The 27,956-nt window shown below is 36.5% G+C and overlaps 1 protein-coding gene across 1 annotated transcript; it reads right to left on the bottom strand.

Annotated features, from left to right (window-relative positions):
- Positions 1-135: 135 nt before the first annotated feature.
- LOC124269251 (probable protein phosphatase 2C T23F11.1) lies at positions 136-27,693 on the bottom strand. The gene is given in 11 exon segments (XM_046704291.1): positions 136-1,100; positions 1,799-1,944; positions 2,956-3,016; positions 3,018-3,040; positions 3,408-3,549; positions 8,395-8,468; positions 9,107-9,172; positions 13,750-13,815; positions 15,038-15,121; positions 16,865-16,969; positions 27,627-27,693. Coding segments are annotated over 10 exon segments (963 nt in total). The 5' UTR covers positions 16,968-16,969; positions 27,627-27,693; the 3' UTR covers positions 136-902.
- Positions 27,694-27,956: the final 263 nt, after the last annotated feature.

The following is a 27,956-nucleotide window of genomic DNA, read 5'->3' as shown; positions in this document are numbered from 1 at the left end:
GCTATTTCTGATCTTTCATCACATCATTTGTAGTTGTACAACTTGTAACCACTGACATTCTAACATTTCCTATTCAGTAACGACTACTGACATCTAGTTCAAATACCACGGAGATATTTCTTAAAACAGAGTTTGTTTAAAACTGATTTCGTTGTAGTCAATTATAGGGCTGGCTTTTAATATAGATCACAGAGATCAATAATGGTTCACTTAATATTGATTGATTATTGATAAACTTTGAGCAAAATGTTTTCACTAGTCTGAAATAAATAAAAATATTTCACATACCCGGTAACTGTGACATATTTAGATTTGGATTACTAATAAAAGCATTGTCTGAACATAATTAAGAAGCAGCCCATGACTAAAGACGTACCTTTGTGCATTGTCTGTGTTAATCAAAACTCTATTTCATCAAAACAGGTTATGTACGATATTATTGATGACATAATTTTCATATCAATAATAATTAATATAATTTTCCAATGAAGATATTTCTGATTATCTATCTTTTTAGCCAGCCCAAGTCATTTATGACATCAGGGTAAGCTGTGACAATATTCTTTGGTTGTGGTTGTCAACAGAGGCAGCACTTATCATCCACAAATATGCTTGTTTGTATGTGAACTATCGGAAACATAATGGAACACAAAAGATTATTTTGAACCAACTGACTGCATGACAATATTTCCTTTAATAATTGTTGTAACAGTTAGCTTGGAAGGCATGAGAAACCTTGAAGTGAAGAGCTCTGGCACAACAGGTAGAAAGGGTTGAGGGTATAGAGGCAACACGTCTTCACTGTCTCCATAATGTTGTGTATGATCAGCAGGACTTTGTGTGAACCAGGCAAACATCCAGACCATGCAGGTACCTGTTGTGGTAGCATGCTGTGGACAACACTATTTAAGTTCTACTCCATGATAGTCCCTGAGATGTGATGCTGGACCATTCCTACTTGGTTGATTACATTTCCTCACCAAGTCCTCGTATGTTCCTCCCGTGAGGAAACACACCAACACAACAGTCATGTTGTCACATCCAAGCCCTCCCATCTGACAGTCGGGAGCCAGGCAGCGTGTCATTAACTCTTCACATATCTGCAGCAAATCGACAGATAAGGAAAGTAAGTGTCCGATCTGAATATAAATTAGGACACAAATGGTATACAGCTAGGGAATCAAACAAGGGCTCTCTGTACAATGAGTGAGTGAGTGAGTGAGTATGGTTTTAAGTCGCTTTTAGCAATATTCCAGCAATATCACAGCAGGGGGGACACCAGAAATGGGCTTCATGCATTGTACCCATGTGGGGAATCAAACTTGGGTCTTTAGAGTGACTAGCGGATACTTTAACCATTAGGGTACCCCACGGCCTCTGTACAATGAGCAAACATGCATACAAACTACAGTCCCCCTGCCCTATAGCTATGCCCATTCCCCTTCCCCATGACCGACAGTGAGATGGAAAGACAAGATCAAGTGTTTACATGGTTCAGCTGCCATATTAAAGCATTTCAATGTCTCTTTCAAGGCAACGATCATATGCTTTGGCATAATGATGTCATAAAGACTTATCAGAACAAGAAATAATTACAAGGTATTTCTTCAATAGCAGAGTTAACCATAATTGTCAAATTCAAGGCTCCTTTAAGGCATTCGCTGGAATTATAAGAACATTTCAATCAAATGATTTTAAGGCCAAACTGCCAAATTAAAGTCATTTTCAATCCTGCAAACACTGTGTAGTTTTTAATAGAAATATGCAAGTATATTATTTAGGGACAATTGCAACTCACAATTTCTGGCTCCATTCCCTGTGCTATTCTCCCACGTACGAAATCAACAACTTCCTGATTTGTCAGTACATCCCAGATGCCATCACAGGCCAATACAAGAAATTCATGATCTTTGGTAATCATCTTCTCTATGATATCGGGATTGGCTGAAATTCGAACAAACATCCCACATGAAGCTGCTTCAATTTATTGATTAACTGAAAAACATGTAAAAAATATGGTTGGCAACTGAACTGTATTTCTCTTCCTGGTTGATTAGATGGTTATCAACTAATTGTCATGATGGAAAAAGACAAATTACTCAGAAGTATTGTCATGTCTCTAGGTGTAAGACTGACTGACTGAGTTTGGTTTTAAGCCGCTTTTAGCAATATTCCAGCAATATCACGGCGGGGGACACCAGAAATGGGCTTAACACATTGTGCCCATGTGGGGCTAGGTGTAAGAAGGAGTTAAACCAAATTTGTTTTCAATTTCATGCATGATATTTGAACATGTGATACAAAAATCTGCATTCAAGGCCAAATGTAATATTCTGAAGTCTCAATGAACTTGTGCTTGAAGTCTGTCACACATATATATGTATGAATATCTGTAATGATGACATTACACTGCCCTTGAATTGTTTATTACCATATTTTCTGTTCAAACTGCAATTCACATTTCAAATATACAAGAACCACAACTCAACATTTTGTGAGAGAATGAGTATGGTTTATGCCATTTTTAACAATATTCCAGCAACATCACAGTGCAGGACACCAGATATGGGCTTCATTGAACCCATGTAGGGATTCCAACCCAGGTCTTCGGTGTGACGACCGAATGCTTTAACCACTAGGCTACCCCACCAACCCTCAACATTTTGTGACTTATATGTTGATAATAACTGAAACAAAACTGTGTTTTCTTAAAACATTTTTTTTGGGTCGGAGTAAGAGATTTCTGTGTGTCACTTAATATTTCAAAGATCAAAACTAATGTTACAATTTACACTGTGTGAATTGGGTTTACCCATCACAGTGATGTTTCTCAATTATATCATTGCGTGTCAGCTTAATTATGTGTGACGTCCTCGTAGTTGGCCAATTTGGTGGCATCACTGAATGAGATGCAAATCTATAAATGTATTTGAGTGAAAAATAACACAATCTTGCCTGTGACTATCTGTTCTTCTGCTCGTTTCTTGTCATTCTTCTTAAATACAAAATCCCCAAGCGGCTCTTGATAAAGCTAAATTCCCTGAAGAGTGAAAAAAATTACAGCATCTTACAAAAATCAAGACATCAGTGTAAATTCAATTGGTTACTCCTTGACCAAAACAGGGTAAATGGTTCACTATTGATCAAGTGATAGCAAATTACAACCAGCCAAGCCAAACGCTTAGCCAAACATCTGCTGCAGTTTAATCAATTTTATGGCGTATATTCGATTTCAGTGGTACAAATAAGCATGGAAATATTTCAATACAATTTAAAACAAATCTGATAATATATTACATTATGAATCATTTGAATTCTAATTGTCAAGAAATGTTGAAGAAAAGTAGCACAATCTGAACTATTCAAATCCATATATATATAGTCACTGTCAACATCAAATTATTTACCATTGACTCTGTTAAACTCTACCCAGCCACCAGCTGCGATGATTCTGCGAGTTTCTTGTTCATTCCCTGGCTTGTGGTCAAAAGATAGCTGTTCCACCTCCCCAGCAACACTAGCAACTGCTCGGGAATCTCCAACATTGGCCTGAATGTAGTGAGTGTCAGCATGGTAAATATATTTCCAATCATTTGACCAGACAACAAATCAAAACTTCAAAATCAAAAGTGTGATAATATGCTATAAAAGAATATTAAAATAAAAGCATCAGACACAACCTACAGTATTATCTTGAGTGTAGTGTACATATATGTTTGCACTCTCCCAGGAGACTATACACAAGAAAATCAATCCTAGAATTTGTTTCGACATGAAGACAGAAAAGGTAGGTAGGTAAATAATACATGGCCAATCTGCAATACATTATTTGATAATTATTTTTCTGAAGGAATACCTGAGATGCTGATCTGGAATGAATCATTTTCAGAATGTTGCACAAAGGCATGTAAACATGCCAAAATGTTCTGCAACATCAATTCTATTCCAGGTATATCAAGCTATGTGAATTAAATATGGGAAGAAAGCATGAAAGGATGCATGTCTCAGACATTTACCACTAAAACCCTAACAGTAAATTGTAATAGAGGCAAACTGGGATATGAACCCATGAAGATAGGTCGATGGTGTGCCAAACTTTGCATTGCACAAATGTGGTCCCTTGACGGCTGGGCCACCCATGCCCTAAGCACCAGCCAGCACACAAAGTCAGAGACCTAACTGGCATATGCTGGCGATTAGATAGCTGACTCTGTGAGCGTGGGTTCAAATCTTGAATGAAACTCAACCTTATCAAAGTACTAGAATCAGTACTTTACTGAGAAAGTGTAATCCCAAATCTAACATATGTTCAACGACCAGTTTCTGAATGGAATTGTGTATTCACAGTATTTCAGTAGGATTATGGCTTGGGATGCCACGATACATCGATACTTTTTCTAAGACGATACAATTATAGATACATTTAGTTTTAAAAGTATCGGTTTAAATATAATGATTATTTTTCATGCACAAAGAAGGGAAATTAGAACTTTTTAATCTCTGAGAATCAAAAATGTTGATCTTTTCATGGACAACTATAAGATATGAAATATTAATGTTCAAAATGTAACTATATTTACGCAATAATGCCACTGAAATAGGTGATATGTGATATGTATCGAATAGTGACATGGGTAACGTGATACATATCGATTCATGAAACTTATTTATCGTGACATCCCTAATTATGGCATGTCACCTTGATGTGGGAGGAATGCCTGAAATTATGCATGTTTTACATGTTTAATACTTGGTTAAACCAAGGACAATACATATGGAGTTCACAACCAAATAGACATAATCAGGGCTATCGGAGATCAAAATCCATAACCATTGGTCTCAAGTACATGAGAGGGAGGCAGAACTGTACAAGGATTTGTAGACAGATGACAGGACCACCCATACCCCTAGTCATGAAAAGATTACTTTATAAGCATTTAAGTCCCTCATGTTTAATATGAATAGCTCATATCCACCCAAGTTACTGGCTACTGCATAATGTAGCACTGAGAGGGTTGGAATACAATATATGATAATAACAAGCTTCCAATAAGCCAGATTACTGTAACTAAATTTGAATATAACATAATATCAACCACATAATAATCTTGTTTAGTTTTAAATAAAGCTGAAAACCTTTCAGAAGTTCTGAAAGGTCATATCAAGACATGAAAGTATTTTAATTTCTTCACATAAGGATTAAATGACTTCACGTTAAATTCTACAATTGCCCGTATTATTCAAAGATTCAGCATATTTAAAAGCTTAACAGATGCTGAAACTGAATTCCATGCAACTTTGAAGATATAGTCAATGTCAAAATAATTAAGCTATACAAATATTTTCTTTTGACATGCCCTTACAATCATCATCTTAACATAGAAAATCATTGCACAGCTTTCTATTTCTTTTACATTTACTTAAAAGAGCAACAAGACACATTTCAGATGGCAGTTGGAAATGCAATTCTAACATTGTCATTAGAAATAATCTTGTTCAGTAATTGATAGCAACATGCAAACTGGGACAAAACAGAACACTAAAACTATTTCAGAAGATCAACTTGTCAATATAAGTTTAGTCTATAAAGTGACAGATGACTTAATTCATACACAGACACTTAAATAGATGTGGAAGCAGAAAAATTCATGTTTATGTTTAAACCATAACAGGTTCCTTTTTGAAAGAATCTGAGATATCTGAGATGCACTTAATCACTGTTAGATAATAATAAAGTCATCTTCTATAGCACACAGTCTGCAAACACCAAGTGATTTCTCGCGGCTCTTAATCAGAATCTGATTCTTATTACCCTGGATAACCCAAGCTGCCTGTTAGACGCTAGAAGGTTATAGTCACATGACTTTATCCAACCAGGTTCCCATTTTCTGCTGGGTGAACAGAGGCAATTTGAACAAACTCACTTGCCTAAGGTGAGACCACATGCATCACATGTGCTGAATTAACATGACTTGTAATAAATTTGGGTGAATACAATAACTTCAGCAGTGAGGAATACCAGTAATTGCACCATTTGCCATAAATAGCCAAAAATAATTGGCAGTAACTGTAACCAAAGTAGCTAGAATGGGTGTGGTCTCAATTCAAACTCTCTTAATGATGCCTTGAACTAACTTGGAACCTGTGTCCGTAACAAATTTATTATTAGTTTCATCACCGCCCACCTCACTTTCAAACAGTGGCTCCATCATTTTGTTTTACACATGTACAGAAGTAAATACCAATATCTCTTGCCTATTATAAAACATCCATGCAGTGAATCACATCTATTACAGTACAACCAGAAATTATTGAGAATTTAAAGATTGTAAATTTTATATTTTTTTCACTCATTACTCACGTATTAAATGTGAATATTAGCAGAACATAACTCCAGATTCAAAGACAGGTGAACAGTTAGTATTTTGTCAAGTCACCATGGGCAGCAATGCAGGCTTCAATGCGGTGGGGCATACTACTGATCAAAGAAGTTAGAAAGTCGTGGTCCATGCTGTCCCAATATCGGACCACCTCTTCTTTCATTTCAGCAATATTTGTCAGATTTTTCTTATTGACACTTTCCTTCATAAGTCCCCAAACATTTTCTATTGGAATTAGGTCAGGGATATAGCTTGGCCAATCTAATAATGTCATATTTTGGGTCCGAAACCAGGCCTGTGAATGCTTTGAACGATGTTTTGGGTCGTTGTCCTGCTGGAAAATCCAAACATTTCCATAGAACACGTGAGCAGATGGAAGTAAATGTCCCTCGAGAATATCTGTGTACCGCTCACTGTTCATATTCCCTTCAAATACACAGAGGGTCGTTGCCCCTAACACAGATAAGCCACCCCACACTTTAAATTTCGGACTGTACTTTGGGCGCTGATACAAAGGTTTTTCAGTTTGTTTGGTCCAGAATTTCAGTGTATTAGGAAACAGCCACACAGAACTTTCATCTGAGAAAATCACATTGTCCCAGTTAAAATTTCTATGCTGTAAGCACCAGTTCAACCTTCGCTCCTTTTGTTCAGGTTTCATGATCGGTGATGGAATTCCTCGACTTTTCTGCCAAACCAGTGCAGTCCTAATTGTCTCCTTAAAGACAGCCACAGTTCCTCTATTAATCATATCCAGCATTAAGTTTTCTAAACTCCTTCGTTTGTTTTTAGAAACAAGAATACCAAGCCGCATCCTGTCACCGACAGTCAATTTTCTGGGCCTACCTGCGCCTCCCTGGTGCTCAATGCCATATCCATTTGCAATATTTTTCAAAACACGATAAACAGTGGACAAAAGGATGCATGTTCTACTTGAAATCACTTTAGCTGATCTGATGTCCTTGTTATAATACTCTAAAATCAACTTCCTCTTCTCTAAATCATCCATACTGAGGATCACTGAAAATGTCGTCTGCTAGCAAGTAAACAAAGGGGGATAACTCTTCACAAACTAATGAAAAAGGATTAACGGAGTTGTCTCTTGAATGAAACCAAGCACTTGACAGCTGGTCAAGGTTGTTTATACTAGAAATCCAATTAAACATATTCCTAAAATTCTCAATAATTTCTGGTCATACTATATCACATCATATACAAATACTTCATATACAAATACCTTATAGAAGTATTCAAAGCTATAAAAATATCTAATACATATATCAAAAGAATTTCTTAAATTTAGATGGAAATCTTGAAACTAATTCACTGTGTCCAACATGTCTTGCCTTGTTTCTATGTATAATGAATTATACCATACATGTAGTCTTCGTTCATGCTTCATGTAAATCATATCTGTTGGCAGTTTATGTACACTGTGCCATGAGCAAATTGTGATAAAATATGAAATAAACAAATTCTTTTAAATTTGGACAAAAATCTAATAACTACCATAATTTATTGTGACCTTATGGTCACACTCTGTAAGTTTGCTTCTAGTATGAAATGAAGTAAAAAAACGTATTTCAGTCAGCATGTTGAGCTAATCAATACCTATTAACAGAAAAACTAGTTCATACTAGTATGAACAAACTGTGTTGGAAATATGTTCAATCAATTCATTCTACATTTTGGGTAGTGTCAGGAAAATGCTGTCGCTGTATCATCAAGTGAGTGAGTATGGTTTTACGCTGCTTTCAGCAATATTCCAGCAATATCATGGCGGGGGACACCAGAAATGGGCTTCACCATTGTACCCATGTGGGGAATCGAACCCGGGTCTTCAGCGTGACAAGTGAATGCTTTAACCACTAGGCTACCCAGCCGCCCCCTGTATCATCAAGTCAACCACATGAACTTGTAAAGGTATTACATAAACACATATGCAGCTGATATTCAGTGACTACTAAAATCAGTCACATGACACATCTTACAAAGAAATAAATACTGGACTTACACAATAGATTTTGTTGTTCTTTATCAAAGCTACAACAGCTGTGGTCCCAGCTAGTTCATCTTTCATGGTTTCATCTGCAATAGAAAAAGACTACCTATGACTTTTTCTAAAGATTTACACTGGACTAACAGTTTATTAACATGCTGTCAGCAGTCGGGTACCTTTCACCATCTCAGTAGGGTGGGGTTACTATGAGAAGATCACTGGGTACAGTGGCTATCACTGATCTCATGAGTAATTCCATTTGATGGAATGGAATCCGAGAAATAATATAAAAGACAAAAACACAGACATCAGCAATTTCCCATTTGACTGTTTAGTGAGAAAGTACAAATGTTTCATGACTTACGGAAATAAACCCTCCATTGCTTGGAATTTGTTGTCATGGAAAAAGGACAAATAAAATGGCAAAAGGCACCAGTTCAGGGTTACCTGGAATCCTGAAAGACTGAAAAGTTCTTTGGAAACAAACTATACCCTTTCTGTTAGACGTTTGATTAGAAAATATTTATGCTCTGGAAACCAAACAAGATTGCCAGTAAAAAAGATGCTAGGATGGATGGACAGGCACTATTCCCTTATCCCCCTCCCACTTCATGGCAAACAATGGTAAGCAATACTATATAAGTCCAGAGCATGATAAGCACATCATCTTCACATTATATTTCACATGGATGACAGTAATGTCCATGCACAAAGTAATTTAAGTTACCTTTCATCATTTCTTCATCTAGTGACAGGAAACCTGACCGCAAAGCTTCTGCTAAATTACCCTGAGCTGAAAATTTAACAAAATTTAACTTTTGAAAATCTCACTCTAAACATAATCAGATATTTTACTCCTAAATGATACCCATCTGCATCAAGATCTAAAGATACCTCCATGGAAGGTTGCCTCAGGTAAACCTAGGCAAACGTTGACCTTTCAGTCTTGAGGACATGTGGGTTTTCAGTCAATCAAAATTCATCTTTCTGAACCTATTTGGCTTCTTTTAAAAAATCTGATTTGGACTCTGAGCAAATAATTTTTACAAATCCACCACAGAACACAGAAACACTCAGTAGTACATCCATCAGAATGACAGGAAAGATAAGCTATATACAACAACATATACACAAAGAACTTAGTTAAGCACCCCCTGACATTTCTCACAATTGAATGAGCCCCGATCCTAACCCTTTGGAGCATATCCTGGGACATGATTGGTTGTCGTGTGCAACAAAGGGATCCTCCTGTACAGAACCTGGCCCAATTGGAAGCTGCTTTACACGAGGAATAGCGTAGACTGCCCCTTCAGTCCATCAGAAGGCTGATAGGTGGTATGAAGAGGAGCGTGCTGGCTGTCATACAGTCACATGGAGGTATTGGCCTTGAATTGTGTAAGACACGCAAAATGAAATTTTGAATGTTCACATTCAGCAATAAATTCAACATTAAACATTCCAGGGCCATACTTGTACAGACATGGTTTTGTATGAAAATCAGTGGGTTTATTAATGTGGAATTATCATCATAAAATCAACATGGATTCCAACCATTTGGTCATTTCTTATAGTCAAAGGATCATACAGTTCAGAAAATCTCATGTTTTCAATCATGGTCACCACGAGAAGTTTTATGTATGTGTTGAAAACCTATCATTGCTAAAATACAGGGGGTGCTTAATTAAGTTTTTTGTGTATATAATCATAATACTTGTGCAGCTTTCCATTTTTGCATTAGGAAAACCTCAACTACACATTCCTCTTTGAGAGACAAATCAGACAAGAGTGACTGAATAATTCTCTCACACCAAGAACCCCAAACACTGACTGGCTTATCAGAAGTTGACCCGATCCGACCATCTATGGAGGTATCCTCATATCTTACAGCAGAACGATTGTGAATCAGAGTAGAACATCTGACTTTAACACAAATCATTCTCATTACACACTGCAAAAAGTTGTAAATCTCACAACAAAACATCATTTACGTCAGTCCAGCATACAGTTACAGCAACTTCCAGTGTGCATGTTATGAAGGACGGATTGTTAGGTACAAAAGTACATCAGTTTGACACTGAGTGAGTGAGAGACTTTACTTTTATGCCGCTCTAACAATATTCCAGCAATATCACGGTGGGGGACACCAGAAATGGGCTTCACACAATGTACCCATGTGGGGAATCGAACCCTGTTTCCCTATTTATAACAGTTTCTGAGAAAATCTGTCCCCACAGATGCCAAAGACCCGGGTTCGATTCCCCACATGGGTACAATGTGTGAAGCCCATATGGTATGTGTTTTCAGGACCAGAATGCTTTGAGGTCGAGTGAGTGAGTGAGTATGGTTTTACGCCGCTTTTAGCAATATTCCAGCAATATCACGGTGGGTGACACCAGAAATGGGCTTCACACAATGTACCCATGTGGGGAATCGAACCCTGTTTCCCTATTTATAACAGTTTCTGAGAAAATCTGTCCCCACGGACGCCAAAGACCCGGGTTCGATTCCCCACATGGGTACAATGTGTGAAGCCCATTTCTGGTGTCCCCCACCGTGATATTGCTGGAATATTGCTAAAAGCGGCATAAAACCATACTCACTCTGACCTCAAAGCATTCTGGTCCTGAAAACACATACCATATTTGGTTTCCCAACCTATAACGTTTTTTTTAGAAAATCTGTCCCCATCATCTGGGACGGACAGAGCTCAAACATATACCCCCCTCCAACTTTGTGGTGGGGTATAAAAACTGAAGACAAAGTGTTTAGGACCTGTACACGAAACATACATTTCACAAGTTTCAAAACACCTATCCGCATAATGCCTAAGAGAGGGTGAGAAACTTCCAATATTCTGTGAACAGGCACTTCTAACTATTTTATTAACTGAAAGACAATACTGGCTCCACATATGACAATGTTCATTCACTGGAGCATTAACACATCACAGCAACACTATAACAACTAAATAAACAGAAATTACATAAATTATTCATATTGATTATATGTTTCAGGTTATTTACAACTTTAGTGTATGATTCTCACTATTTTAATTTGGAGTATCTTTCATTTAAGAAATAAAAAACTTGTGATATCAGACTTTAAAACTGCAGGGAGCACATTTATTGTACAAAACAAACACTGCAGGGAGAATAAACCACAAGGGGTGCAGTTACGAGTGGTTTATTCTACATGAAGTGTTTTATTGCATTTACTTTTATTAAATAGTCATGACTCAGTGAATGCAATCTAATCTTAGTAATGTCTGACAAGTCCATTTATGAACAGGGATTTTAGGTTCAGAATTAACGAATATTCACACAATTCTCACTGCCATTATCTGTAACTTTTCAGTTATTACAGAAATTTCAGGCCAACTTTTGCACATATTCTGTTTCCTGGAACCTGTATGTTTCTAAGAACTGTCTATTCAAATATTTTCTGTTCATAAGGCATGATTATTCCAACATGATACACTAGGAAATGTTACGAACATATTTATAATCCACTGTAGATCATGGTATATAATCAACCTATGGAAAGAAAATCCAGTAGGGCTGTGAATCAACAAAGAAATTGTATTGCTGTTTATTGTGATGCAGGTATCTGTATTGTGATATGTACTGTGACATATTGGGAGCTTACATGTTTGAGAGCAAGTGACACTGACTACATGCAAATCCTATTTTCCACACACCAAGGCCAAAAAATAGAAGCTGTGGTTCTGTTAACAGCAATCTCAAAATTAGGTTAAGAAGGTAGGGATTTTTCATTTTAGTTTTAGTTTTATCTTAGGCCAGACAAATTATATTTCTTGTTTTATGGATCCGCCGGTCGTATGTTTTCAAGAATACAAAAAACAACAACATACAAATTAATTTTCACCACTCACAAAAATAAAATCCTAATGCTAATGTGAAATACTCTTGAAATCAGTGTGAAACCTAAACTCACTCAACTCATTTTTAGTTGATATAAACAAACCAAAAGAGTTAACATGGAAACTCATCTAATTCTAAAAAAATAATTCCGCTCCTGCCTTTAGGTTTTCTGAGGACAATAATCCGTAAAACAAGAAATAAAATTGGTCTGGCCCTTTAGTGTGTAAAAGTGAATACAATCCTTTGTGTTACCCTTGCTGCAATGTAGCATTCAGTGTCTTCTGGGAGGCAATATTTAAAAAATAAAACTTCTCATTTGAAGTGAGTGAGTGAGTTTAGTTTTACACCGCACTCAGCAATATTTCAGCTATATGGCGGCGGTCTGTAAATAATCGAGTCTGGACCAGACAATCCAGTGATCAACAGCATGATTCTCATTTGAAGAGTGACAGGTATATAGTCAACTTGTTTGGTGCCGTAAATGTTTTAAGTAATATATTAGCCACATAAAGAAACTGTGCACACAGAAAATTCCTTCAAAATTGGAATACAACACAGAAAAGACGAAATGATGTAGACACTTTATAAGCTTAAGTATCGGGCCACAACAACATGTCAAAAGAACATGAATAATATCCGTAACAATGACGTCAGAAGTTCAAAATTGAGAAAGGGGTCACACGTCGAAGTCACTAGGTCAATAACGGGTATGACCATCATGTGCGTGAAGCACAGCAGTGCATCGACGACGCATAGAGGCTACTAAATGAGCATTGAAGGCCTGGGGAATGGTTTGGGACGTGGTCACTGCCGTCTGGAACCTGTGTCTGAGATGAGTCACTCGAATCCATCTGTCCTGTCTTGGCGTCGTTACTCGGGGACACCCAGAAAGTGGGTGGTCGGCGACACCATTACTGTTTCCATAAGCCTGACCGATGCAGATATCGTGCTACGATGGCATTGGAAATGTGCTGCCACCTGTTGTTGGCTCATGCCTGCTCGAACCATTCAAATGGCTTCATGACGTTGAGCAGATGTTAATCTTGGCATGATGTGCATGTGACTTCTCATGTGAATTTGTGAACGTTTGAATGACCAAAGATCAAGCTTTCAACAGTGACAGCAATTTCTGAGTTTCACATGTTGTGTGCAGCTGCACAGGCTGCACGTGCAGTAACACATTGCAAGTCCATAGCCCACCATCAATGACGTCACGTCGTCTGGCACCTGCATGAGCGTTTGATTGTCTCCAATACTTGCTATGTTCACACCTTTATTTATGTATAAAGACGCTGTCTGCCTATCTTTATATTTTCTGTGTGCACAGTTTCTTTATGTGGCCAGTATAGAACAACTCTTTGGTATTTGATAATTTTATTTTTGTTAGCCATTTCATTTTTAAGTAAATTTTCACTAAAGAATAGCCAGACATACAAAATACACCCTCATTAAAGCAGACCCATAGTGTCTGTGAGGATACTGAACTCACCATATGTTGATTGTGCTACAATCTTCTTGTGAAGGTTTAAGCCTGCATACTGAGCCACTTTCACTCCTACAAGCATAAACATTCAATGAGGTCAAATTGAATGGAAAGGCTGACATAGATCTAAACATGGAATAAAAATTGTCCCACCTTTGACATAGAATCATATGTCAATACTGTAAAAGCTGAACAAGTTTGCCAACAATATCTTTTGTCAACATGGTCAAAACAGAACAACTTTTGTTTACCAATAGCATAAAAATATTCAGTGTGGTTTGTTTGAATGGAAACATTTTCACAGATATAAGCTTTAAAGTATATATCACTGTGTCGCCCCCTCAAAAACATCACCATGGTAAATGCAGTAATATTTTAATAAAATCATAAAATATAAATAAAAACATTAAAAGCATAAAAATGTCCCAGGCAATACAACCAGTTATTAATTTCAAGTAAAAATATCTTGATTTATACTACCAACTGCCACTGGCTTCATATATCAAATTGTACATTACAGAACTGACTGAAACGATCGAGGTGATTTATGACTCTACATGTGTGTGTTGAGTATGGGATGCATATCTCTATCTAGGTTTGGATTGTGAATATATGATATATGTTTAAACATTAACGTTGCAATATCAGTTTTGAAAACAAAACTTTTTAATGAAGTAGTTCTATTTGAGATAGGAAGCCAAGGTACACATCAGTGATGTCATACATATAGATTAACAAGAATTGTTTGCAAGACATTTAAAAAAAACATAATTGCATTAAAACTCAGTGCAATATTTACTAAGTGTGAGTCTGTATATTTGGACTTTCACATTCATTATAGCACACAGATGGCAATGCCACTTTTAATAAAAATGGCTGACTAAGAGGCTGACATGGCAATACAGATCCAAGCCTCCAAAACCAGTTAGGGTGTCATCACTGGTGGGAGAAGGTATGTCAGTTTTAAGTTAGATAGTTTCTAAGAAGACGTTAATGATGAATGACAGAGAATCAAACCTCAATTGCCTTTTCAATCAGCTGGTCACATGACTGTTTACGCGGGAAAAGGGAGGTAACTCGTGGGTGAGTGTATTTTTACATCCGCTTCGGGAACTTCAAAGGATTCAAGTGTTCCACTACCATTCGCATAGGAAAGGGAGATAAGCAAAAGATCATGAGTCAGGATAAGAAAAACTTATTAAAATACTAGAGATAAGGAACATGTTGGGACACAGGGGCTCTGTACTGGTACAAGTTACAACATCATCTAGTGCTTCATGAACTCAGATCTTACCTCCATGTCCATCGAACACCCCAAAGAAGCAGGAATCTTTGTCTCCTGGCAGTGACAAGAGATGGGTGTGGGCATCTTCCATGTCTTACACAGTTAAAGTCCATAACATTTAACACAGATCTCACCACATTACACATTTTCTGCCAAAATCATTTATCATCATTCTTGTTAGCATATATGTTTCAATTCAATTACATCATATATCTTGGTATCTCTTCATGGCCCATCACAAAAATGTTGAACATAGTAACTTTAATATGTCATAATATTGTTACACATGCAACAATTGGTGAGTGAATGTTAACTTGCCCAGTCTGCAATATTACAGCTTTATCACATAGAGAAAAGTAATGAATCAAACCAGAGGTTAACAGCATGAACAACAAATCAAGCTGATGACAATGGCCCACTCCAGTCAGGTGGCTACGTATCCCATTGTAGTTTGTTCTCATTAATATGGCTACAGTCGTAAGATTTGTTTCAGACTAGTGATTTGACATCAGAGCAATATTTCTTCTATAATGACAGTACATATAATCAAATCTGGACCACATGATTCAGTGATTCATATTACGAGCAATGACAGATTCGATTGGAAGCTTTTATCTTCGTCAACAAGTTTGACCATCATCCATTAAGTGGCCTTGTATGACCTGCATAGACAGCTGGCGACCAATTTGAATCAAGAAGCCCCATAGGGTCAATGGTAGATGAGTATGAACTGGATTCCATCAGTGGTTACATGGACTGCCTCTCAGCTGTGATCTGCATTACTGTGTCTCATTGTTTCCCGACATGCGACTCATCTACAACTATTGATCACTGATTTGTCTAGCCCAAGCATGAGTACTTCACCAGCTGGCAGGATATCGGTTGTAGACCACAAGCAACTCAAAAACAATTTTCATTCAGTTACTTTTCACGAGTTGTGGTTTCTGTGTCAGTATTATCTAGATTGTGGGTTACATTATATCTGACTAGACATCAGCTTCAAATCACAACCATGGCTAACTGCATTAGGATGAACTCGTATGGACTAACAGGGTGGATACAGCTTTTTGAGAAGGGGGGGGGGGGGGGGGTGGGGTGCACACTCTTGAGAACGGGGAGGTGCACATTTCATTTTCACCCGTTATCATGGGTCATTTAATAAAATTTCTGGACAAAGGGGTGTGTGCAAATGACAACAAACACAACCCACCCCCACCCAAAAAAAATGAGTCAAGAGTAAGTCTTCTAGTCTCAGCCCTACGACAAAATAAACAGAGCCAACTTCAAAAGTATGTACAGATGTTAAAGGCAACATTATCTTCATCAAGTGCATGATGTGCATATATTTTATTGGTTTACTGTTAGTGAAATTAATGTCATTCTGGTGGGTCTGGGTTATTTGTCCCAGAAACACAACCAATAACCCTTTTCTCTGATTTCCAACACAACCATTTTATTCATCAAGAATACAAGTCATCTGCAGCTCTGACTTTGAATCGTCAAGTGATCAGTGTATTTTCTATGAAAATCGTAATGTAAATTCTAACAGTTAAGGAAACATGGAAACATAACAAACTATTAAATATTACAAAATATTAACAAAACTGAATATTCTAAGATGGTGTCCTAACAAAATAATAACTAAACTATAAACATTCTCGATGAAGTCCTTTACCTCCGTGAGGCCTTATTAACAAAATCAATAGGTGCAAATAGTTTTGAGATTGTGCCTCCTGGTCATTGTTATTAATTGCACTATATAACTGTATTGATAAGCGAACAATAGCTCAGGATCCAACCTGTGGCCAATAATAATCTGTGCATTATAAAGGATACTTATTCGCCATCCTTGCATGCATGATGAGGCGACTTTGGCGTAACTGTTTTCACATTTAGATGTCTCTTTGGTAGTCACTGGTTCTGATAACGTTTGACCCATACCTGCAAGAAAAATAAATATGTCATGTTTGTCAAAAGGATACTTACTGTTGGGGCTGATATACAACATGCCTCTCCTCACTGAGATGAAATCTAAAACAAGTTCCATGTGTTTTCCAATATGACCTGATGACATGATTAATTTAGTTTGACATACCCATGACCAGTGTCAGGTCAACACTGGCAATACAGGCTAGCCATGTGATAATAAACAAACACTATCTGAAATATATAAAGTTATTACTATGAAACGCAGAAGTAGGAATGAGATAAACAATTCCAATGCAAGATAATAGTATGCAAATCAGCTCTCAATGATCAATAAACCATGTTGAGATTATAGATTAAATAGTAAAAACAAACCTGCAAATGACTGCAAATAGTGGTTTATACTGCTTATTGATGAGAACAATGATCAGAATATGGGACACTGAGTGGTTTCCATACTCTAATGGCATTCTCTCATTACAATCAGCTCCTGTTTACCAAGTTTCGGGCTAGTTCATATTGATTAATTAATTCACTTTTAACAAATGAGCTTATGACAAGTATAATCACAGTAATCCATTACCCGTACTGATGTTAATTGTGACCGAGAACAGAGATGCTAGCACAGCGCTTTCAGAAATAGGCTTCAATACCAAGCATCAATATTTGACTTACTTTAAATATGTCTGCATGTCATTATTTCATGACAGTTATCGCTGTGAACAAATTTACACATTCATTTCCATGGCTTTATCACCCCAAATAGACAAAACGTGTACAATATAACCTATGAAAGTACAAGTCAACAGTGTATCATATTCAAAAGAGTATATTCATACAGTATATGTTTTATCTGAATGTTCAAAACTTATTTATACTTGTTATTCTTAGCATTTTCTCCGACATAAACTTATCAGGCACATTTCATATTCGTAGGTTCAGAGAAAGCATAGTTTGCTGTTTGGGCGAATGGATATATATGTACATAAATAGATCAGATAACTTGTTAAGAAGCAAAAACATACTGTGTACTCTGTTCGGCCTAAATCAGCAATATTCTACCTATATTACAGAAGCCCAAAATTAATGTGTGTCTAATCTAGGCAAACAGACTAACAACTAGTTTCTGAAATGAACATATTTTACAGACAAAATCAGTTCCTAAATCATAATAATATAATATAATGAAAAGGAACTCAGAGGCTTTCTTCTTGCCACGATTCTAGACTTGCATGCTCTTTCTTGGATGAATTTGTTTCAGGGTCTGTATGACAGACTACTATGCAGATTACTGATGCAATGAGCAATTTCTCACACCAACGTGTTAGGGTTACATCAGTCTAGTCGTTGAGCCTGACCTGCCTATCCTGTGTCAGTGGGTTGGGTTTAACACTGCATTTAACAGCATTTATCATGCTGTTTCAGCTTAATGTAGGAGGAAAGCCTCAAGTGATGTACGTCTACAAACATAATCAGGCAAACTGGGATTAGCAAAACCTAAGGTATGAAACTCTAACAGTGAAATTCAGTGCCTGGGGGGACTGGACCATTTATGCCCGTACTTCCCTAACCAATTCCCTGTCAGTGTTTGAAATCTGAGAAAGCTTTGTTCACTGCATGTTGTCTATTTCCAGGTCATATGTCCAGGCTATGTAATTAATGCCTTGTGTATATATGTGATATCCATCTTTGTAATTATCATGATTAGGCTCACTAGCTAGATTGATAGATATATGATAAAAATTTAGTTTGCACACACATAAAGTGGTGTCTGAATTAACTGAATGAAGAACTGTTAATTTCGTAATGAATAGTCATCACTTAGGATCCTTTTTCCTTCTGAATTTGAAATATCTGACTCTAATAACACATACATTTATGCTTGGGATTATGAGGCTTAAGATCATGATGCCAAATGAGTGAGTTGGTGAGTTTAGTTTTACACCGCTTTTAACAATATTGCAGCAATACCATTAACAAGGCAGGGGACACAAGAAATATGCTTCACACATTGTACCCATGTAGGGGAATCGAACCCAGATCTTAAGCATGACGAGTGAAAGCTTTATCCACAAGGCTACCCCACTGCTCCTATGATGATATATATCCTTTTTATCAAAATGATTTTGAAAAGTCATGGGTATTCAGGAAGTACATGAATTAGGGGTGAAATGATATGCCAAGGTATCACAATACATAGGTCACATTACCAAGTGTATGGCGACACAGATTCACATCAAATCACATGGAAATACTTCTTGGCGTTCAGAGCAAGTTCAACTGAAAAAGCTAGCTACAGATGAAAGTTCATCACAGCTATTTCTATTGTAAACTTCAAACGCTGATTACAATTCATTAGGCGATATCTGACTGACAAAATGTAGTACAGGGATTGTCAAAATAGCAGTAAGTAGTTTAGCAAGTGAATTGTCTCATATACAGAAAAAAGATGAATCGTGTATCATGTTGTTACATGAAAACACATGATGAAACAGTATATGGTTTCACCACTGGTATGAAGTGTGATGATTAATATGAAGTATATGTCATGAGCCCATGTTTGTGGTTAAATTCAGACACAAACATGCACATGATAATCAGAAGGAAACACACTTTGCAAAATGACTATGAAGTAAGAGGATAATTAAGATAATGCCATTACTTAGCGAACAATATGCTAACAAGTACATGCCAGTACAAATGAACCTAAAATATGTGAACAACAAAGCAAAAAACATAAAATATAAAAAGATAAGTGTGTAGGAAGTGTTATAAACTAAAGGAGGATGTGACATAACAAGCACTACAAACAAAGCAAAACATTACAAAGAAATCCCATGAAATGTCAGTTCATGCTACCAGCACCACCATAAAACGTGACTTAACATGACATATAAAAATATCTGGAACATAAAGCCAAACACACAGTAGCCTGATCAAGAAGAATACTACAACATACCAAGAAACTGTCCCATTGTTGTTTCAATATTTCCAATTCACAAATGGGATATCACAATAATTTGATGCCACATAGTCTTCTTCAAGCAGACAAATGCCTGAACGTGTCAGCCAGAACTGTGTTGCTCAATAGAATGATTATAGCTATTCATTAAATCAAACATCAGAAAGGTCACATATAATTGCTGAATGCTGAATAGGACCAGGCTGTAAGTGGAAGCTATATATGATTCATGTAATTTTCTCAGTACACAGTTGCCCAGCAATGACTACAGTGGGTACAGTCTAATGGTGTTTACAAGAACACTACATACAAATCCATTACTGACACTTTGGTTCTTCATCATTCTGCTGATGGTAACATTTCATGGACCTGCTCAACTTGCTAAAGGCAGTAAGAATTGACTCATCTTAAATATGATTATCAAGCTCAATGTTCTGATGATAGTATGGGATGATGGACTTTCGTAAATGGTTTTGTGCAATATAGTTCCTGTGAAACCCAAATGTCATTTGGAACAACCCAAAAGGGGAGCCTTGTGTATTTGTGTTGAGGGCCCAATGTTTCTGTGATTGAAAGAATTTGAAAGTAAGGAAAGATCTATTTCAGAGGTCAGAGCAGGCATAAGCAGTAGCAAGTGAGTGAGTTTTGTTTTACGCTGCATTCAGCAATATTCCAGCTATATGGCAGCGGCCTGTAAATAATCGAGTCTGGACCAGACAATCCAGCAATCAACGGATATCGATATACGCAATTGGGTACCAATGACATGTGTCAACCAAGTCAGTGAGCCTGACCACCTGATCCCGTTAGTCGCCTCTTAAGACAAACATGAGTTACTGAAGATCAATTCTAACCCGGATCTTCACAGGTGACATTAGCAGTAATATATACCTTGGAGATATTAATATCAATAATAACAGAAACTGGACTCCCTGAAATTTGGCTATAACCACGATAATAAAGGTAACCACAAGGAAATGTAATCTGTGTTTCGACATTTAACTCTTTTCAGTTGGTGCTAATTTTTTACACAACTGCAAGGAATGTTATACTTGTATGGATTGCTTGATGTTTACAGTAGAATTGAGTGAGTGAGTTGGGTTTTACGCCGCTTTTATCAATATCCCAACAATATCACAGCATGGGACACAAGAAATGGGCTACACACATTGTACGCAAGGTTTACAGTAGGAGATATCAAAACTGCTAATTCATGATAAGAATCGGAAAGCAATGTGGAATATCAATCAGCATAGAATCATGCATGGTGGCTGATCTTCATTTTCATCCGAGACTTAAGGAAAATCTTTGCTGAACAGGGATCGAAAAAGTGCTTAATTTGTACGTCATGGTGTGGTAAATATTGAAATGGCACTGATGAAATATTTCCAATGTGCCCTCATGACACAACTCAAATTATGAAATTACACATCATGATTTATCTAATGGAACATGCGAAAAGTCTGACCAACTGGAACGATTCAAAACCTATTTTCACACCAAATAAAACTGAACAACTAACTAAAATGACATAATTGATGTAATGTTATAAGGTTAATTGGAACATCATAGGTATAGGCAAAGGCACATAAAGATTATGTGTCTGGTGCCCTATGGCAGACTTTTGAAAAAATTGCATTTCTATCCCTGGTATACCATATAAACTCAAAATAAACAAAAATCTCATATTTAGAAAAATCAATGAAGCACAGATTTAGAGCTAACAAACACTACTGCAGTTTCAAGCCCTATATCAATATGTCGTTGGCAGAGAAATTCAAGAAATATATTTTTCTAACAGTAACATGCCACACTATCAAAAGGCACAACTTTGTCACCAGACCTATCTATCTGCCAACTTTGGTTAAGAAATATTGTATGGTTTTGAAAATATGCTTTGAAACCAACCTCTTACACAAACAGTGTCTGTTTTAATACCCTTTGCAAAACAAATTTTTATTAAGAGTTTTGACCAGCACAAATATTTGAACTATGATTGATACCCTATGACTTTGAGTTCACATAGCAGCTTGCTTCCATGTGACATCAATCTGTTGCTTATATCAAGTTATAGAATCAATAAGTTTGAATATACTAATGGTCAAATCATTTGAGATGTCAGATTCATATCAAACTGTCAGTCCATTGCTACAGACAAACACTGACTGATACAGTGGCATATAACTATTTGTTACTCCCTGTTACACGAAAGATGAAATTATAAGCTGACATACTGTGAATCTGGATAATTGTGACACAGCTGTCACTTATATAGCAGCATGCATTGCATTCCCTGTATATAATTAAACTTCTAAAAAATATTTGTAATAGCCTATAGTATGAAGTAGCAAGAAGAGGAACATTGTCAGTGATGATATATTATCGTCAATACTGTAGATAGGCAATCAGTTTCATTCAAAACATATTTTGTTATTCACAATAGTGAACAGATTGGGTATTTGTCCTTTCAGCAGGGTTTTACACAGACTTTTAAAAATGGGAGTCATGGTGACTCACAATATTTATTTTTGGGAGTCATTTTCAATATTAGGGAGTCATGAAAATTGTAATATTTCTTTGTGTTAATCATTCTCAGTATGTAACTATGTATGTCACACCACCAAATGAAACTACAGCATAGTTCAATTCACACAACCAGGATTACTGTCTCCTCTGAGTTCTCTGGAACAATCTGACAGCTCTGTAAAAGTCAAACTATCATCGAACAATATAATTTTTAGCTTATCAAATCGATTTTATTGAACTGAATTGTGAGGGCAACCTATAAAACTTGCGTCAAGCTTGACTCGTATGATAATATTTTGAGAGTCATTAACAAAATTGTTGCGTCAAACACGCAGGAATCACGCATCATGTAAAACCCTGCTTTCAGTTCAGCATCTATAAATGACATACATATTTACATGGCATAGTCATTGTTTCAAACTCTAACAACAAAAATAGATGCATAAAGCATGGCAGTTCACCATTATAGTAATGTAACCATGAATATATAAATCTTAAGCTGAATAAAACATCAATATACAGTTAAACTTTTCCTACACCAGATGCAAAAGGCTAGTGATCATGCATTGTTAACTAATCCTGAAGACAATTAATTCACTAGCCTAACTTTCCACATATATAGAGATTCATAACTAAAAAATACTTATATTACTTTCAATTGAATGGTCATGCTAAAATGTAGCACACGTGTACATGGACCATCAAGGGTTTAGGAGCCTAGTTTCTGAACTCTGAATGTTCACTGTTATGTTTTGATTCAGACTGCAGTCACAGACACATGACAGTTGAATCAACATGATCAAGGTTTTAATGCTAAACTATCCCAAGTAATGACAGCATCATGCACATGTGGAACATAAAATGAGTTCCAAAGAACTTTTACATAAATTATGCAGTTTCACTCAATCATATCAATAACAAGAATAACATGGAAATATATACCATTTCATTTGCTTCTACTAGTCTTTAGACACAAAAGCATTGCTGTCAGTCCCCAAAGAAATCACATGGTATGTCATGAATGTGCTTTTTAATCCCGTAACACATGTCATGCTAACTTGTGATTACAAAGTTTTTGAAAAAACCCCCAAAAACACGATCAGGAAGGTTGTTCTGAGACTACACTGAGTGATTCATGTGAGGAAAATAAGCATGATGTATATAAATCTTAGTACAACTAAATGCTCTCTATTAAACAGTTTAACTGCTTGTTCATAGTATGATGTTCATAACAGAGCTCTTGTAATTACATAAGTCAGGTATTAATACAGGATTATAAACTATGTTGAAAGATCTCTTGGAATGCAAATTAAGAAAATATATTGTGTCCAAAAAGGGGATTTTGTTTAAAACAATATTATACCAATCACATTTACTGAATATACATAAGTACTCTGACAAGTATTCCATGAAATTATGCATATTCAGCATCAAACATACTAACGCCTTTTCCTCATTGCGATACCTATTATAAATGAAATAAAAGTACTGGTAAGCAAAAACAAATGATATTGTAGTAACAATCTGATCAGGGAATGTTTTATTTCTCTTTGGGAATCCTTACTAACATTTGCTGTAAACTTGGGGCCCCAAACTAACCTACCTGGAGTAACACTTGGTAGACCAATACATACACTGTTTTGTTTGTTGTTTAATGCGGCACACAGCAATATTCCACCAATACACTGGATTTTCCTGTGTTATTAATAGACACTGATTTGAGGTCAAATGAAACCCCTACTAAGAATTCAGTTCTTTAGTTGATTCAAATATATCTCACCTAATGTCAGCTACTTAGATAAAAGGTCTCAGTTTGCCAGTGAGAATTTGGCTTTTTTGAATGATTTTATCATGCAAACAATGTTCTTAAAGGTCACATGCAACCAAAAAATCAAACATAATTAAAACACAATTATCACTTATTCATGACATATAATATACATTGCTGATTATGAAAAAACATGTAAACACAATTATAAGCGCACAATCGCAAATCAAAAGTGCAATATTTCCCACTTGGGTTTACTTCCCTCAAAACGAAGCACCCGGGATGGCGAACCCAGTCAGAGCGGGTTGGTGTGCACTCAAGTGTAACGAGGACGTTCATTGGCTCGTTCATTTGCCGATGCCCTCACAGCTCATTGTGTGTGTATATATAGAGATGTTGGGTTTGTAAATACATGCTCATTTTTGTGTATAACATTTTGCAATCAACAGACATCATAACATGTCATGTGTTAAAGTATCACACCTGCCTGTCTGTGTAATTACATAATGTGACAGAGACCTAACTCGGGCCATAAATCAATGCGTTTTGTTTATGGTGTATAGCCTGATAGGTGTTAAGTTCAAATTGCATGTGGTCAGTGATCGAAGTTGTGTATTGAATATGGTCATTAGCAGACAGGCAGGCAGACACATAGGTGTTTTGTCTGTGACAAAGATATATCTATATCACAGTTAGAAATTCTGTCAACGCTAAATAATGACATTGCTTTTAAGTATCGAACTGAGAAAGTGTCTCGTAAGAAGAACGTGTGGTGAAATAAACAAATGAAATTATATAAACAGTTAAATCGGTAATCTACTGTCATAACATATAAAAAGCTCGCACCTGTGAAATATCAACAAAACATTAGAAAAATAGCTCACATCAAAGCCATCACCGAGTATTCACCACCAGCGAAGGTTTTCTGTCTTGAAATGTCGAACGCCTCACTGGTTGACACATAGCTGAGTAGATCTAGATCCTAACAAGGTTCTTTTATGTAATGAGTAGATTATTTACTATTTGTTTTAATTAGACTACTCCTGCTCACGACCTTATATTAAATCTGGACATCCCGCTTCCAAGCTGCGCCAAACCTATTTCACTGTCTATGCACACTGCACCATAATGCACAGCTGTTGAAACCACTTGATTTAGTGAATTGTTTGAACTCCGATTTCACAGGGGGCTTTTCATCGCGTTATTTTTCAACTTTATAAGTTGAATTTGCATTTTTGATGATTTGTATCTGTAAGTCCATACCGAAAGGTATCAGAATCTGCAAAGTTGTGTTTTATGTTGCATGTGACCCTTAATAGAAAACAATTAGATCTTAATATTGACAACACACGCACCAGTTTGGTATCAATTTAGCATAAATGAAAAAAAATGTTTCAAAACATATGCATATATTTTCAGGATAAGACTTTTCTGTGAATGCTGGTGAATACTGTTGTTGTTGTACATGATTTTGCGTCAGTCATGTCATCAGGCAGGATGTAAACTTTGACAATTTCGTCTGAATTCACAAAATCATTATAATGGCACCTATTTGTAACAAATTCTTCCCTTGCATATTCTTAAAATATTTAGCAAATGAATGCAACAAATAGACAAATGGATGTCTGAAAATGCTATACAGTAAAATATATTTTCCCTGTTTACATGTCAGACAAGCAGAGTCTGAGCTGAAATATTTCATTTGATTTCATCTAGACACTTGCACTTGGTATTGGTGACAAAGACAATTGCTAATTTATTCTAAAATATGTGAGGAATTCAGTGATGTATTTGTAGCAGCTGAGTGTGAAATTTACGTGAAGAAATGGACAATTCGTGCCTGGCCTTCGCGAAACATGATTTTGTAAATACTATTCATCATAGTGGAAAACTCACTTTGGTGTTTGTGTTCGTGTATTTTCCAGATTATCCCAAGCGATTCTAGGTTTATTTGCGACATTCCAGAACTACCATTGGTAGTTTGATGAAAACCAGATATCAGTGATAACTAATGTGCTACTTTTTAAAATCAATCGTCCAAGTAATTATCTGATATTTCATTTATCTGTCATTTCATTGCCAGTTCAACAATTTTATGTACCAGAATCATAGCAACCGATTTCGTATTTTGTTTATTTGACGTACCCATGCGCTGTCTGTGTTGTTGACAGTGTGACTTGCACTGCCATGCCTTGCAATGCCTGTATGCAAATACTGCCCATAATGTTTTGACAACCTTCCGACGACTACTTCCGCGAGGCGGATTGTGTAAGTATTTGCCTAATTATGAACTTTGACAGTGATGACAATTAGGATATGCCCGGTGAAACATGACCATGCTCGCAAAGATGGACGTCTGTCCAGTTTTCGCCAGGCTTCCAGCAACATCACGATTACCTGCCCATTTGTCAGATTATGTAGTTGACATGAATCATGAACTTGATAAAATAATGACTACTTGATCAAACTTTTCAAGGCTCAATGATCAGCCGCACTGCTGACATGTGCCCAAACTTGCTAAAGTTTGTAACACAAACAATATGTTTTGCTCAAACACATCATACCTAAATATAACAACTTAATCATTCGTTGGTTTCACATTACTGTTCAACTCGCTGTGCGCATGCGCAGAGCATGTGAAAAATATCCACTGGCATCTTTCCGGTTTGGTCGTATGTTTATCGATAGTGTAAATGCACGCTAAATAAAAGCTGTTATGAAAATTATTTACGTTGTGACAACTGTTCATAGCTGAGTACATACTTCCATTTGCCTCTGCTTTTCAATAATTGATGTCCTATTTTGGTTGCAATTCCATCAGAGATGTGTTTGTTTAGTTGTGAGAAGGGGATGTGCAGGAAGGACGGTGGTGGTGAGATGTCTTTATACAAGAGCTTGTTAACATAAATTAAGCTATTTATTTAACTAATCCCGGCCTCTGTTTCATAAATCAATTGGGATCAGTTGTATTCGACATAAAACTATATATTTGTTTTGATTTTTGTTTCTTTGGAGTGTTTACACTATCGATAAACATACGACCAAACCGGAAACATGCCAGTGGATATTTTTTGCACGCTCTGCGCATGCACACAGCGAGTTGAACAGTAATGTGAAACCAACGAATACACATCTTATATGAAGGCTTGAAAATCAAGAATATCAAATAAATGTACCGCAAATGCTAGTGATCATTAATTAAATATAATGTGATACAATGACTACTGAACTAAATACTGCTTTCTTGACATTGACTTCAAGAGGCAGGTGGTTAGCTGGATATAGCTATTCCAAAGCGATCATGTTTTGTCAATATCTAAAAATCACATCAAACAATACATATGATAGTTGTGTACAAATGCTGGTCTATGCCCACTCTATTCAGATTCAACTGAAGACGTAACAACATTGTATACCTCATTCGATTTGACACCGTACACTGCGTCTTCTGCTTTACCGATTGATTACATGACCTAACAGCACTTCCAAAACATTGATACTAATACGCAAAACGAAATAGTTCTTCGCGCAAAAGTCCCTGATTAATGTTTTCGGAGAGACATGCAGTCTTCTTGGAATACACACATGGTATTTGACTTACTTGTAATTACCATTTATTATAAGTGATTTCTTCATTCACTAATAAACTATTTCAAGAAAATCCTATTTGGCGTAGGGATATGCAGGGGAATGAATAAAAATTCACTTCCGAGATGTGTTGGCTTGAGATACGGATATAATGTCAT

This window comes from Haliotis rubra, unplaced genomic scaffold, assembly GCF_003918875.1.
Source record: "Haliotis rubra isolate DU_JTF1 unplaced genomic scaffold, ASM391887v1 Scf1, whole genome shotgun sequence".
Taxonomy (NCBI): Eukaryota; Metazoa; Mollusca; class Gastropoda; order Lepetellida; family Haliotidae; genus Haliotis; species Haliotis rubra.
Note: the sequence above shows the minus strand (reverse complement) of the source record. Positions and strands in the feature narration are given on the sequence as shown.